This window comes from Notolepis coatsorum (assembly GCF_963971535.1).
Source record: "Notolepis coatsorum genome assembly, chromosome: 16".
Lineage (NCBI taxonomy): Eukaryota > Metazoa > Chordata > Actinopteri > Aulopiformes > Paralepididae > Notolepis > Notolepis coatsorum.
This window is the reverse complement of record NC_140180.1, coordinates 50,976,775-50,992,398: the sequence shown is the minus strand read 5'-3', so window position 1 is coordinate 50,992,398 and position 15,624 is coordinate 50,976,775. Positions and strand designations below refer to the sequence as shown.

Here is a 15,624-nt window from a genome sequence, read left to right as displayed (position 1 = left end):
TGGCACTGCTGGCGGGGTGTAAATCCTCCGTGGTGCGCGGTAGTGCACGGTTGAACTTGACGTTACTATCCTATTAGTACGCGGCAATAAATGCTCTATGTAGACGCACAATTACCCACTTCACGTGGTCTTTGACTCGTAATGAAGGTTTACTAATAAATAGCGAACGATACGTTAAACGAACGTATTAGGATAACACAAGACTCTATCTTGGGGCGATGCGAGCCCTACTCTGCCCACGTTGCGTAGTGGGGAGAGACGTCACTTGGATAACTGGAACTGAACGAGACTGAACGGGACAAGGGACTAAGAGGAATTCTACATTTCTTGCGCCCTATTTATATGTACGGTGAACAAATAGTACCATTCGTATTTCGCCAGCCGTATTCATGGGCAGAAGCTGGGCATGTACAGACATATCTCGTCGGTACCTTTGAAGTCAGCTCTAGGGGGTAAGGCACTGGCGCCAGGGGATCGCTTCCAATAGGAGAACGAATATTATGGTCTGTCCTGTAGCAGGTAAAGGGATATTCCGTATATATGTACAGAGAATATACAAGGGATATCAAACGATATACAAATATTATACATGGGATCTCAGGCAATAAATATATATATTCGGTTTAATCTGACCCTTTGTAACAGCCGCCCCCTAATTAGTCCCACCTAATTAGCTAAGCAGAGACAGATTAACCGCACTGTCCACTACTCAATGTCTGTGAGGGGTCGGGCAGTTCACAAAGTCAGGGGTCATGGTCGTCATTAGGCGAGTCGGGGAGCCTTGGCGACTCTATCAGCCTCGCCACGGGTCGGTTGTAGATCCGCCCTTGGCCGAGCACTTCTGCCACTCTGACCTTTCCGTCGGCACCAGTGGTCACTTTGCTTACGCGGCCGGCCACGCAGCTCGGGGTGGTGACTGGTCTATGGTCATGACGACTGGACGGGATGAAGGGGGGCTTAGGAGGAAGCGGGCCTGAGACTGCTTTGATCTGTGCTTGGCTGTGCTTTCTCCTCCTCCGTCTGTTTCTCTTGCTCGCTCTGTACCCCGTGTGAGGAGGGGCCGGTCCCGGCCGCCCCGTCAAGGAGTCGCTTGGGGTGCTGGGTTCGAGGTCAGCTACGTCTGAAGCGCAGCTGAGGGGGGTGGAGTTCCGAACTCCCTCTGGTACCCACGGTTCTCTCACGGGCCTCTCGCTTAATGTCAATAGCCTCTGCTGTACGGGGGAGAGGCCGGTGTCGCTCGCCTCTGTGTGTAGGCAGCTTGTAGACGTGGGTTGACTGTCAAGTCCGTAGAGGGGGCCTTGGAGCGTCCATCCCAGTCGGGTCTGAACCGCGACCGGGCATCCTTTGGGTCCGACGTGGGCCGCCTCAATTGGGAGAATGAGGTCCGCGTGGTCGGAGCCGATGAGCAGGGTCGGTGTGGCGCCGTCGATAAGCGGTATAGGTAGTTGACGTAGGTGCACATACTTAGCCATCAGCTGTGGGATGGGGTAGGTGTACTGCGACAGGCCTATGTCGTGGCTGGTGAAGACGTTGCTTATACTATAATGCTTCTCGGGCTTGTCCACCGCTGCTATCTCGAAGGAGACCTTTTCACCCTTTATGGTCTTCTGGTCCCTTCTGATGGTGCGTATGGTCATCGTATCTTTGACACCTCGCAGGCCCAACTGGGCTGCTGCGGAAGCGAGGAGGAGAGTCTTTTCGGACCCATCGTCCAGGACGGCGTAAGTGTCCAGGACCTTGTCCTCGTGGCTCAGGAGCACTCTGACCACTTTGAGGAGCACACGGGGGGTCCCGCTGTGCTGGTCAATGTGGAGCACTCCTGTGGGTGGTGACGTAGACTCTACATGGTACGAGTCGCACCTTGACTCCCAGTGTCTGCCGTAGCAGTCGGGACACTAGGGAGCGGTCTGGTGGAACTTTGGTTCTGGTGCCACCGCCTCGGCATGGTACATTACCGCAACGGGCCCACTCGGTTGTCCTGGCTGACGCTTGTTGATGTCATGCAGGACCTCCAGGTGGGTGCCACCGCACCTGCTGCACTTCTTTTTCAAGCGGCACTCAGCTGCTAGGTGGCTGCGCGCGCAGCGGAAGCAGCGGCGGTGGTCCTTGACCCACTGGCTCACATCATCCGTGGTCAGCTTCTTGAAATCTTCGCACTGATAGAGCCGATGTTCTCCCTCACAGTACTGGCACTCAATCTTTCGTCGAGGGGGTGTTGTGGTTCTGGTGCTGCGGTACTGATTCGGCTTGGTGCATAACAGTCACCGATCTTCGGCCATCGTTTACTCTCCTAGGTCCCTCTCTGGAGCTTGGTGTGCTCCGCACGAACGTATCCAATCGTAGGCTGCTGACTTCTCTCGCCAGGAAGTCGGCCAAGTCTAGGAGGGATGGTTCTGGACCGTTAGGATCACGGTGGTCTCTTTGCCGCCTGAAGCGCTCCTGTCTGGCGGGCGGCAGCTTCTCTAAAATCCTCTCGACGTTAGAGTTGGCGTATAGCTCGTGCATACCCTTTTCTCGTTGCGCTCCCAGCATCCCTACCAGGGACTGTACTTTTATAGACAGGTCGTCTAGTGAGCGATTGTCTGTTGCTGGGGGTAAGCGGTCAATATGCCTTATCTCTTCTATTACGTAATCCCATATACGTCCATATCTCTGGTCCAGCGCTGCTAGAGCCGCGGTGTATGGGGTCGCAGAGGTGGCATAGGCTAGCGCTATATTGTGCGCCCGGGGCACTTTCAGGTGCTGCAGTAATATTGCATACTTGTGGCGTTCATCAGCGACATCCACCATCATTGTCTCTAAGCACATCCGGAGCTCCGTATACTGTGCTCGATTCTCATGGGTGAAGTCTTGAAACGTCGGTGTGCCAATGTATGATGTCATGGATGACTGGCACATCGGTGAGCGTTGGGGGAGAGGCCTCCTAGGCGAGTCTCCTCTTGCGTGTCGTCTTGGGCTGGTACTTGGTGGCTACCGAAGGTCGGGTACCCAGGTGCTGTTCCTCGGGGCTGACGGTGCGTCAAACTCACCCGTGAGTTGAGTCGGGGGTTTGTAGCGCAGGGCCTCGGGGCTGACTTCTGGGCTGTACTGGACCTCCTGGTCCTGAGTACGTTGCTGCTGGTCGGGGCTGTACTGGGCCTCCTGGGCCAGAGCACGTTGCTGCTGGTCGGCTTGACCTTCCTCCTCTTCCTCCTCCTCTCCCTCTGCTAGGACCTGGAGTCTTCTGTTCAGTCTCTCGGCGTGGTCCGGTTCTTCCCGGTTGCTGGGTCTCGTATGGACCGGCCGGGGAGGGGGTTCCGAGACGTGGACAGGATCCTCCTGTTGGCGGGGTCCCGGGTCGCTTCGTCGGGTAGGGGAATGTGTCCTAGACCCATGTCTTGACGATCTCTGGGAGCTCTGTGCGGAGTGAGGGGGTGTCGCCATGGCAACCAGTTTGTCCATCATCTCCGCCTGCAGCCGGTCGCGCTCTGCCTCGCGCCGGGCATGGGCTGCGTCGCGCGCTGCTTCGCGCTGGGCATTGGCGATGTCGCGCTGCGCATTGGCGCTGGCCTGGGCAGCGTCGCGCTGTGCGTTGGCGACGTCGCGCTGGGCATTGGCGCTGGCATGGGCGGCGTGGAGCTGTGCATTTGCGACGTCGGCGCGGCTTCTCTCGATGTTCTCTTCTGTCTGGAGGCGTCTGGTCTCCAGTCTTATTCTGTCGTCTTCACTCCTTTGTTGCGCCTGGAAGCGCTCTCGCTCGCCTGCAAAATGTTCGCGCTCGCACGTCTGTTGCGCTTGAAGTCGATCGCGTTCGGTGGAGGCTGCCAGGGTGGCGATGAGTGCCTGCGCCAGCATCTTGTCCGCCTCGCTGGGGGAAGACGCCGTTCGGGGCGATCGGCTCCCGGCAGTACTTGTTGGAGATCCGTTCTCCTGTTGCGTACCGAGGAGATCCGTCTCCTGGGTGCGCGTCTCTTTAGGGTTGTCTTCCTCCCGGAGCTGATCGGGGACTATTTCTTCGGTATTGTCTGGGGGTAAAGTCGTGTCAGTTCCCTCCTGGTCCCCACCGTGAGCTTGGTCAGTTACATTAGAACCCACTAGGGCCTCTGTTGGCGGGGTAGCCTGGTTGTTAGGGTCGGACATAATTTTACTTTCTACTTTTTCCGCGTTTAACTTCCCTTTAAAGCTAGGTATTGGACTGACAGCGTATGCCTCTAGATAGGGAGGTGGCTGCCGTCTGCGCTGCGGGCGATCTAGCTTAGGAGAACCGTTTGTGGAGTGTTCGTCATCGGCCATGTCAATATTAATATTATATTAATATTACGCTAATTATTCTCCGGCTATCGAAGGACCAATTGTAACTGAGGGGTACAATTCCCTGACTGTATTAATCAAGTACTAGTATCATTAAACTACTACCGTCTTGTACATTACTGGCCAATACCGTACAAAGGTATATTAGATGACAACACTTCCACAATAACAGGGTTTCCACACCAATACTCATTTAGAATATTTATTACATTAAGAATATGATATTACATTATTTTGGTCACTTTGGATGCGCTTATAAGGCAAAGAATGTGCAGGCAAATCAATAATGAATGTTAAGTAATTAGATCTAGGGATATTCTGGGAAAGGGGTGTACTACCGGTTGTAAGCCAGCAGAGGGAGGCAATGCTCTAGGAAAGTCAATGGCTCACGGAGGCGATATCACCCCTGTGTCAGCGGGGATAGGCAGCCTGGTCCCAGGGTGCGCGCCGTGCAGGTGAAAGCCGTGGAGCCTCTGGTACGACAGAGACGGGCTCGAGTGATGGTCTCACGGGCAGGTGTAGATCCCACAGTAGCAGTGGGGTAGGCGGTTCTCTGCTCCAGCAGCTTGGTCAAAGCAATGAAGAATAATAATCCTTGCCGGAAAGTGGCACTGCTGGCGGGGTGTAAATCCTCCGTGGTGCGCGGTAGTGCACGGTTGAACTTGACGTTACTATCCTATTAGTACGCGGCAATAAATGCTCTATGTAGATGCACAATTACCCACTTCACGTGGTCTTTGACTCGTAATGAAGGTTTACTAATAAATAGCGAACGATACGTTAAACGAACGTATTAGGATAACACGAGACTCTATCTTGGGGCGATGCGAGCCCTACTCTGCCCACGTTGCGTAGTGGGGAGAGACGTCACTTGGATAACTGGAACTGAACGAGACTGAACGGGACAAGGGACTAAGAGGAATTCTACATTTCTTGCGCCCTATTTATATGTACGGTGAACAAATAGTACCATTCGTATTTCGCCAGCTGTATTCATGGGCAGAAGCTGGGCATGTACAGACATATCTCGTCGGTACCTTTGAAGTCAGCTCTAGGGGGTAAGGCACTGGCGCCAGGGGATCGCTTCCAATAGGAGAACGAATATTATGGTCTGTCCTGTAGCAGGTAAAGGGATATTCCGTATATATGTACAGAGAATATACAAGGGATATCAAACGATATACAAATATTATACATGGGATCTCAGGCAATAAATATATATATTCGGTTTAATCTGACCCTTTGTAACACATACAGTATATAGATAAAATAGCTACAGATGAGACCCCCACATGTATTCACCAAAATAAGCTAGGCACACATACTATTGTGATCCTAAATATTTATTTATTATTATTCCACTGTTTTTCACATGTTCACGTTGTTTCGCTACTCCTCCGAGAGCTTTAGTTTAGTTAGTTTGTCTCACCTGCTATGTGTAAGCCCCGCCCCCAGTATAAACCCCCATCGCATTGGTTGTTGTTTGCCCCGCCCCCTCTGCTTATCTCACAAATCATTGGTCTTATTCAGCAGACGCTTTATCATGTAAGATGTGTGCAACGACCTATAGGCCTATATTATTATAATTTCGGCTAATTATAATTTCGAGAGCACTGATAATGTTTAGCCTGAGAACAGGTAGAAATACTATAACACAGGGGGGTTGATACTGTTATTTTGATATATAAACCCCATGAATGAATGAATGAATGAATGAATGAATGAATGAATGAATGAATGAATGAATGAATGAATGAATGAATGAATGAATGAATGAAAAATTTTGCAGAATGGGTACAATACAGTACGGCTCAATACACACAATTGTTAAGGGGATGCAGACCAGAGAAAGACGTTTGTCTTGTTTACATCAGGGTCCCCATTTTCAATTCATAGTGACATTTATGACATACACAACATATATGACATCATGACAAGTGGGTGTCTCCTCCTGCTTCACACTGCTTTATTGCTGCACGAATCCGCTTCAAGGCCCTCGACCTGGCATACCGTGCGGCAAAGGGAACCACTCCCGCCTACCTCAGGCCAATGGTCTCTAACTACACACCCTCAAGACCCCTACGCTCTGCATCTTCTGGCCGCCTCAGACCCACTCCTATCCAAGCTCCGGGAGGGTCATCAAAGAGAAGTCGCCTATTCTCAGTCCTTGCCCCACAATGGTGGAATGAACTGCCCACCCCAGTTAGGACAGCCGAAACCCGTCCAATCTTTCGCCGTCGACTAAAGACGCACTTCTTCAACCATTATCTGAAATAAAAAAATCTAACCCTAACTAACCTTACTGTCATGCACTTGTCCTAATAAACTAACCTACACTGTAACACTCAACACTTTGATGAACATTGTTACTCAGTTGATAGAGTTGTGCCCTTCCTGATGACTTGTCATACAGAACTTGTAAGTCGCTTTGGATAAAAGCGTCAGCTAAATGACTAAATGTAAATGTAAATGACATTTATGGCATACAAGGACATACATGACATACAGGTATATAGTACTGTTACATTTGTGACATATATGATATGCAAATATACAGTACTGTTACCCATAGATCCTGACAGAGAGTATATACATATGATGGGGATGAGACTGTACATTTTCAAACTTATTTTGAGTTTAATTCTCATTATCATGCACATCTCACAAGAAGAAATAAAGACTTACGCATTCCTTTCTGTAGGACCTCTGTTGCCAAATTCTCATTTGTTTATCAAGGTGCAGTGATGTGGAATGATATACAAAATCTAAAAGAAACATGTTCCACTTTAAATATATTTAAAAGTAAGCTTAAAAAAGAACTACAGATCCTGTAGTCTATAGTATCCAAGTGTATTTGTGTAAAGTCTTTTAAAAGATTTTTGTGTAGTTATCCTATATAGGTTTAGGAGGGGAGGTCGCTTATAAGCCCTTGGGGTTTTTGACCTTTCCTGCACATTTTAACTGTTCTTCTTTTACTTATTTTATTCCAGAATGTATGTGTGTAAGTGCGAATAACAATAAACAAATAAACAAACTGTACATTAGGAGGGGGTGGATGGGTGGTAGAGAAATATACATATGGTGGGGAGAGAATATATACATACGGTGGGGAGGAGACTGTACATTAGGAGGGGGTGGGTGGGTGGGAGAGAAATATACATACGGTGGGGAGGGAATATATACATAGGGTGGGGAGGGGACTGTCTATTAGGTGGGGGTGGGGGGGTTTGGACATTTACGGTGGCCAGTTTAGAATTGCAGCCTCCCGTAGGTGCTCTTTAACACATTCCCTGCCACGCACTTTGAGCATCTTATACCATTCTCTGCCAGCACTGAAAGTCTATGGAGATGTTCACCTTCTTTGCAGGGCTATAACTTTTTAAATTGTATTGCTAAATTAACATTACTATGGCCCATTCAACATCGATTATCTATCGTTCAGGATGTAGGAACTTTTAACTTTTTCATTCATACATTCATACGAAAATACCGTCTAGAATATAAATATGTTTTTATCGTTTTCTGCAGTAATTCCTAGAACATGAGATATAGGCGTAAGCGCATATACAGATGATCAAATGCCGTTTGTTGCCGATCCACGCTATATTAAAAATGTCAACTGTACATGATCCTAAACGTTATGACTGATCATGCGCGGATGAACGGAGGGGGGGGGGGGTCGTTTATAATTCCGTGATCGTCGTTAAATGCTTTATGTAGTATGGGTGATATATTGATGAGAGCAGTTTGCATGGATAATAATAAACAAACAGGCTGAAAGTTACGTCAGCGTCCTCTTACCGTTGGGCGATGAGACTGGAGCAAAAAGATCCCACTTATCTGACGGCGATCGAGTCGATCCATTTCCGGTTTGTATAATAATAATACACGCCCAAATCATGTCGATTATTGAGTTATGGCAGCGATCCATATCCACGGTGTGTGGCTAGAGTCCCGCAACAATATGCGAGTGCCGGATGCATTTCGGAGACGCACCGAGGTCGACTCGGCCATTTCCGGTTTGGCAACTCGCCGATCATCCACCAGGGGGCAGTATTGAAGCGTTGCAGGGTTGTGCAGAGTCCCACTGCATCAGACCAGGCTCCGTGAGGGAAATATGAATAACATGGCGAAAAAATAAAATATGATCTCAATAACGTCGTACGCCGTGGAATGGCAGAATTAGCATCAACTTGAAACACGTCGTACAACGGTATTGGCGCAGGATGTGTTAAGAGCGGTTTTGAATGTGGGTAGGGATTCACATTCCTTTACAGCTTTGGGTAGGGCGTTCCACATTGTTGTGGCATAATTGCGAAACGTGTTTAGTCCCTTGTTTGAGCCGAATCTGGGTTTAACATGATTTGTTGAGCTTCCTCTGGTGTTGTGGTCGTGGTATTCACTGATCTTTGGGAAGTATTTTGACATGTACATGGGTACCTTAGTCGTATAGTGTATCTTGTAGACCAGGCCCATTGCAAGTTGCTGTACTCGTCGTCGTCTACTCTAAGCCATCCTAGGTAGTCAAAGTGGGCAGGGGTGAGGTGGGTTCTAGGAGTAAGGTCAAGTAGTAGTCTGACCAGTTTGTTTTGTGATGTTTGTAATCTTGTTTTTAGCGCCTTTGAGGTGCTTTGGTACCATGAGGTGCAAGCATAGTCGTAGTACCCTAGAATGAGTGCTCCTGCCAGAGTCTTCAGGGTATTCTTGTTTACCAGAGAGGAGATCCGGTACAAGAATCTAGTTCGTTGGTTGACTTTTTTTATTACATTGGATGCCATTTTGTCACAGGAAAGATTTGCCTCTAGGATGGAACCTAGGTATGTAATTTCATCTTTCCTTGTGACAATATTGTCACCGACTGTAACTGAGAAGCCGTCGGTCTTGCTGAGTTTGTTATTTGATCCGAAGAGAATGGACTCTGTTTTACCCAGGTGTAATGATAGTTTGTTATCAGCGAGCCAGGTGCAGATTCTGCCGAGTTCTGAGCTGAGGGTTTTTTCAACCTGTAACTTGTTCTTGTCAGAGACCAGCAGGGCTGAGTCGTCCGTGAACAAGAACAAGTTGCAGTCACAAGCTGACGACATGTCATTTGCATAAATTAGGAACAGTAGCGGTCCTAGTATGCTTCCTTGTGGAACACCACAGCTCACTGTGAGGGGGGGGATAGGGTACCGTTTGCGTGTATGCTTTTACCAACGTGTTCGTGTTTCCAGGTTCCCGTTTCCGGGTTCCCGTTTTGCGCTCTGATTGGCCACTGACCTATGCTATTACGCCCCCCTTTACGCTCTCGCCTGAGACGCGCTGTGAAGCACCAGCGGGGCGAGACGGTGGTTTCTCCCCGCCTCCGTGCGCCTTGCTGCTGCCGGCTTGTCTCACATGACTCGGTCCAGCTCCAGCAGCAGCGGCCGTCTTCCGCCTGCGGTATCCTCCAGGCCCCCGGCCCCGAGGCGGCTCATTCTTATTATTATCCCCCATTGTTCAGGTCGACATGGTCGCACAAACACGTAGGTTTCAATCACTGAGCTTTCTGTCTGTTGTTGTGTGTCTTCTTAGGTCCGGCTACTGTACATGGAGATGAGACCCCCCGCCTCTCTCTCCATAATAGACGCAACCAGGCGTGCATTCTCGTGGGAAAACCCGAAACAACATTTAATAAAGACGAGTGTTAGTTGTGTTTTCCCATCTACCGTCAACATAAAACCATCCACCACCCGTTGGAGGATTAGTGGGGGAGAAGAAGAGGAATATTTTTAAATAGCAAGAATTATCGACTGGCAACTCTGTGCTCGTCAGACCTGCAGCTGCTGGTACTGTATGGAGAGAGAGGCGGGGGGTCTCATCTCCATGTACAGCCGAACCTAAGAAGACACACAACAACAGACAGACAGCTCAGTGATTGAAACCTACGTGTTTGCGCGACCATGTCGACCTGAACAATGGGGGATAATAATAAGAACGAGCCGCCTCGGGCCGGGGGCCTGGAGGATACCGCAGGCGGAAGACGGCCGCTGCTGCTGGAGCTGGACCGAGTCATGTGAGACAAGCCGGCGGCAGCAAGGCGCACGGAGCCGGGGAGAAACCACCGCCTCGCCCTGCTGGTGCTTCACAGCGCGTCTCAGGCGAGAGCGTAAAGGGGGGCGTAATAGCATAGGTCAGTGGCCAATCAGAGCGCAAAACGGGAACCCGGAAACACGAACGCGTTGGTAAAAGCATACACGCGTACCGTTTACCTCCACCATCTGTTCCCTCCCCTCAAGGTAGGATTGCATCCAGCTCACTGATAGACTATCAACACCAATTGCTTTTAGTTTGTCAATCAGAATGGAGTGATTGACAGTGTCAAAGGCCTTTTGTAGGTCCAGCATGACCATGCCGCAGTATTTGCCCGCGTCCACCTCTGGTTTGATGTGGTCGTTCAAATAGAGAAGGCATGTGTCAGTGGAGTGGGATGTTCTGAAGCCAGATTGGAATTCGTAGATTAGATTTTTTTCCCCGCTAGGTACTTTTCAACCTGTTCGTAGACAATTTTTTCCATGACTTTCGAGATGGAGGTAAGAATAGAAACAGGGCGGTAGTTGCCTGGGTCTAATTTGCTGCCCTTTTTGTGCAGAGGGGTCACTCTCGCAATTTTGAAGTCCTTGGGACCTTGTCCATGTTTTATGGAGAGGTTTATTATGTGTGTGATGACTGGGGTGATGGCGGCTGCTGCGTCTCTGAGGAATTTGGAGGGGATGTTGTCATGGCCAGTGGCCTTGTTAGGTTGGAGGGCGGTCAGTTTTTTGAGTACCTCATCTGTTGTTAACATTTCCAGTTTGTAAGTAATTGGCTACATCCAGCTTGTCTGTGATGAGCGTGTTGTCCGTCTTTATGTTTATGTTTGAGAATCTGGTTTTAAGTTTTTTTTACTGCAGCCTAGTTGATTATTGAGTAATTTCCAAAGTTCACGTGGTTTGTTTTTGTTTTCCTCAGTTTTGTCATTGATGAAATTCTTTTTTGCAGTTTTGATCATGGAGTTTACGTCGTTTCTTAGTCTGTTTCTTTCCAGTTTGAGTTCAGTCACGTGGGCTTGGAGTTCATTGCTCGTGCTTTTTGTAAGCTTTGACTGACTTTTACGAAACTCAGAGAGTTTTTTGTCTCTGGTTTTCATAGCGGCCAATATTTCGGAGTGCATCCATGGCTCAGCGCGATTTTTTACCCTGGTGGTTCTTAGGGGGGCCATGTCGTTTAGTATTGTTGAAAATTTGGTTTTGAAACCAAGCCATGTTTCTTCAACCAGTGTACCATTGAGCTCATCTGACCAGTCCAGACTCTCCAGTTCAAGGTTAAAGGCCTCGCTAGAGTAGGTTTTGAGGTCTCTAGATGTGACTGTTTTGTGACAGCCGGCCTTTTGTTTTAGCTTTTTGAGGGTACAGAATATCATATAATGATCACTTAACCCGCATGCTATAACCCCTTTATTGGAGATCTTGGACTTGTCAGAGGTCAGAATGAGGTCAATGGTAGTCTGAGTTGATTCACATATACGTGTGGGTTGGGTGATCAGCTGGCTGAGGCTGTGCAGATCACAAAACCTATTGAAGGATTTGAAGACGGGTGCATCTTTTTGTTGCATATCCGTGTTCCAATCCCCAATAAGAATCTTTTCAGCATCCTCAGCTCCAGCTAAGCACACATCCAGAGTATGATAAAAGCCATTTTGATCTGGCGGTCTGTAGATTGTGCCGACTAGAACAGATTTAGCCCTTTCAAATAGAATTTCCACCCATACGGTTTCAATTGCCTCATGATATAGGTCAGTACGGTTAATGAATTTGGTGTGCTTATGAATGTACATGCAAACACCACCTCCATACTTGTTTCTATCATTACGGACTATTGAATAATTCTCCCACTCAATTTCAGGGTCTGTTACAGATGAGCCAAGTTTAGTTTCAGCAAAAAAACATAGTAAGTGTTTATCTTACCGCTAATAAACAGATTTCTTATTTCATCCAGCTTATGTTTTAGGCTGTTTACGTTTAGATGAAAAATGTGTAGTCCATTTTTATTAGATGTGATGTCGATGTCGTCGAGTTCCAGGTAGAATTCTTCGTCTGTGGGGAGGGGGGGGGGGGGGGGGGGGGCTCTGTGTTGTCCGGGGGGAGATCCTTTGCTCAGGGTCATTGTCCCGCGACGAGGGGGGGGGCTGTCCGTATTGTTGTCCGTCTGTGGCTGGTTCTGCTGTGAGGGAGGGGTTGGCTTTGTTGTTATCTCCTTGAAGTCTGTGTGTTGGTATGTGGGGAGGGGGGAGGGGGGGCTCCTTTGTCCTGTGTCTTCTCTGGCGGCAACCTTTTGTCCTGGGCTGGTAAACCTAGCCAGCTTGGCTAGGTTGGCTTATTTAGCAGGCAATTTGACCGTGGGGTTGTCGGTTAGATTTCCGTTTTTTGCCGTGATTGGCACCGGTGTTGAAACCTCCCGTTCTTTCCGCCTCATTCTGGTCACTTGGGCGTTATGTTGTAGTTGCGCCGGGGGTCCAGTCGTGAGCGGTGGAGGGTTGTTTACATTGGATGATGAGTTGTTCGCAACAGTGATCGTCGCTGTTTGCGTCTGTAGTCCGAGTTGACTCGCCTGGTACAGAGTGACTGGGCCTGGGTTCAGCGGAATGTCTCCCGACAGAAGCAAATATAAAAAGATCATCGATCTTCTATCAAATCTGCCCGACGGGGGTAAACTCTTTCGTCCCGGATTCGACGTTAACACGCTGTGTATTGCTGCAATCCCCATGGCTGGATGTTTTCTCTCCGAGCCATTTAGAAGGTAAAAGTCGCAATGAGACTCTTTTTTTACCCTTTCCACTCCTGTCTGATGATGTTTCCATGTTGAATTAAAGTACTGGTCCGTAATCCAAAGGAGGGAGAGTAGAAAGTGTATAGTAAACCTTGTTGATGTTTTGCTTTGACACCGTTGTTGGGAGCTGAGAATAATGCGACTGTCCATGTCGAAAGCCGGATGTGTTGTTGCAGCAATGTAAGACAGCATTTATGAGGAATGTGTAAAGCGTTCAATTGTGAATCTCAGAATGATTTGGTGTCTGTCTGACAGTTCATGAAGTTTATCTTGGAATAATGATGGATAAGATAGACGTCTCATAACTTCCTTGTGGGTGGTGACAACTTTTCTGAGCCAATTGGTGGTTAGCGCAAACCAGAGCAAGTCGTTTCACATCATGCATGAGGTTGAGCAGTCGGTGGAGAGCTGCCTAGCCCTGAAAACTGAAGACGCCTTGCTACCGTGAGATTTCCGCGACAACATTCTAACCGTCATGCAACTCGATTGGCAAGGCAGTAGTCTAAACTGCGCAGGCCTAGCTCATCTCAAACAAGCCTATTTACTCTAATCTTCAACCTTTTCTCACATCCGCAGACTCTGAGGTTGGCATGACAACTGTGAACCGATGCCTGGACGCGGCGAAGGCTTGTAACGTGGACGACCTGTGCCAGAAGCTCCGCACAGAATACGTCTCGGCTTGTATCAAACCCACCGCCAAGTCGGGCCTGTGCAACCGAGCCAAGTGCAACAAGGCCCTGCGCAGGTTCTTTGACCGGGTCCCGGCGGACTACACACACGAGCTGCTGTTCTGCCCCTGTACAGACACGGCCTGTGCAGAGCGCCGCAGACAGACCATCGTGCCCAGCTGCTCGTACGAAAGCCCGGACAAGCCCAGCTGCCTGGCGCAGATGAGAACCTGCAAGACCGACTTAGTGTGCAGGTGAGAATCGGAGGCCTTTGATAGGCTTTTGTGTGTATCAATCCCCCCCCCCCCCCCCCCCCCCCCCCCAGACACAAACAATTTTTCACAAGTCATTAATGAATGTTAGAGTTATTTCTGTCAGTGGCGATGCATGGTCTCAGACCAGCTCCAGTAAAGTAACATACTGGAATAATTGAATCCCTAAATGCATTTCCCTTCATCTGCGAGTATTTTCTCATGACAAAGACACTCAGAAGAAAGAAAAGCAATGTCTCAAAGTTCCGTTTGGACAGATCCTGGATGTACCAACCCTGGATAATCAATGAGGCCTGACCCCAATCCCCCCATTATGGAGCCGGTACTGTTTAGTATTATGGTCCTTCGAAACCAAACAAGCAACCATTCAATCAACAAAATGGCCCACTGTTTTAGCCCGAAGCCGCCTACCACCGTCAGTTAGAGCACCCCAGAGAGACTGTTGGAATAACACATTAAATATTTAGCGCAGATAAAGTGCAGATGAATCAGAGTTATCGCTCATTGCTATCTCTGGTCATGGCCATTATTTTTCAAAGGTCCATTACACTCAGAGGTCCTCACTAATGATCCTATGGTCTGGGGGGGGGGGGGGGGGGGGTGAAATATAACACTCTTTCTATCTTTATCACGTTGTAGTCTGCCTCCTTTACCCCTTACCTTAACCAACCATCTTGTTAATGTAAGAAAAACATTAAAATAAAGAACAACTCCCCAATGGGGTTGCAGAGGAAAGGTCTGAAGAGGTTGAATAAATCGGAGCGAGCAAACTTCCTAGATAGTGCCATTACATATACATTACGGCCTTTCTTCCCTGCCCCTGTAGGTCTCGTCTGGCGCAGTTCCAGTACGACTGCCAACCCTCCAAATCGTCTGCCAACGGATGCAAGCAGGACAACTTCGGAACCTGTCTCCTCGCCTACACAGGGCTCATAGGTAGGTGCGCACACAAGGTGAGAACACACAGCTGAGAATGCCAGGAGAACGGGAGTTGGAGAGGGAATCCCTTATATAAACAATACCCGAAATAATGTATTTGACATACGGTAAGCAAGGCTTGAGCGAAGGTAGTACAGAGTGGGAGACAGGAGGTGGAGAGGAGGGAGACGAGGGGAAGAGGTTCAGAGGGTAAACGAATGAATAAATAAAAAGAGAGAGGAGACGAAAGTGAGACTTGTGCTAATCCAGCCGTGTGTCTGAGATGGAATGCACAGGAAGCCCTTGAAGCTTCAGAGGAACAGAAGTCATAAATACTCTCTGTGAAGTGTCTTTAATGAAACACAGGCTTTGTTTTATGAATGGCCGGTCAAATAACAGCCATTTATTTCTTCACGATCGGGAACTGAAGCTGACCTAATGCATTTCGAGAGCCTCAAATGGTGCCCCACAGCACACAAACAAACACTTGGCATTTTCATTCCTGTCTTGTATTTATTAAAGTACTTGAAAATCCCTCCTCTACTCTGTTTTGGGGGGGGGGGGGGGGGGTAGAAGAAAAAGAAAAGCTCGAGGGCCAAACACGTCTGAAAACGGAAGACGGTGTAACTCTATCTGGCTCTGGCAAAATC

The 15,624-nt window shown here is 48.7% G+C and overlaps 1 protein-coding gene across 1 annotated transcript in view; it reads left to right on the top strand.

The window, feature by feature from the left end:
• The window catches only part of gfra4b (GDNF family receptor alpha 4b), a 199,844-nt gene that overhangs the window by 165,820 nt on the left and 18,400 nt on the right, over positions 1-15,624 (top strand). Inside the window, exons 4-5 of the mRNA XM_084331662.1 lie at positions 13,693-14,038; positions 14,883-14,992. Of these exons, the coding sequence (XP_084187788.1) occupies positions 13,693-14,038; positions 14,883-14,992 (456 nt within the window). The remainder of the gene's footprint in view (positions 1-13,692; positions 14,039-14,882; positions 14,993-15,624) is intronic.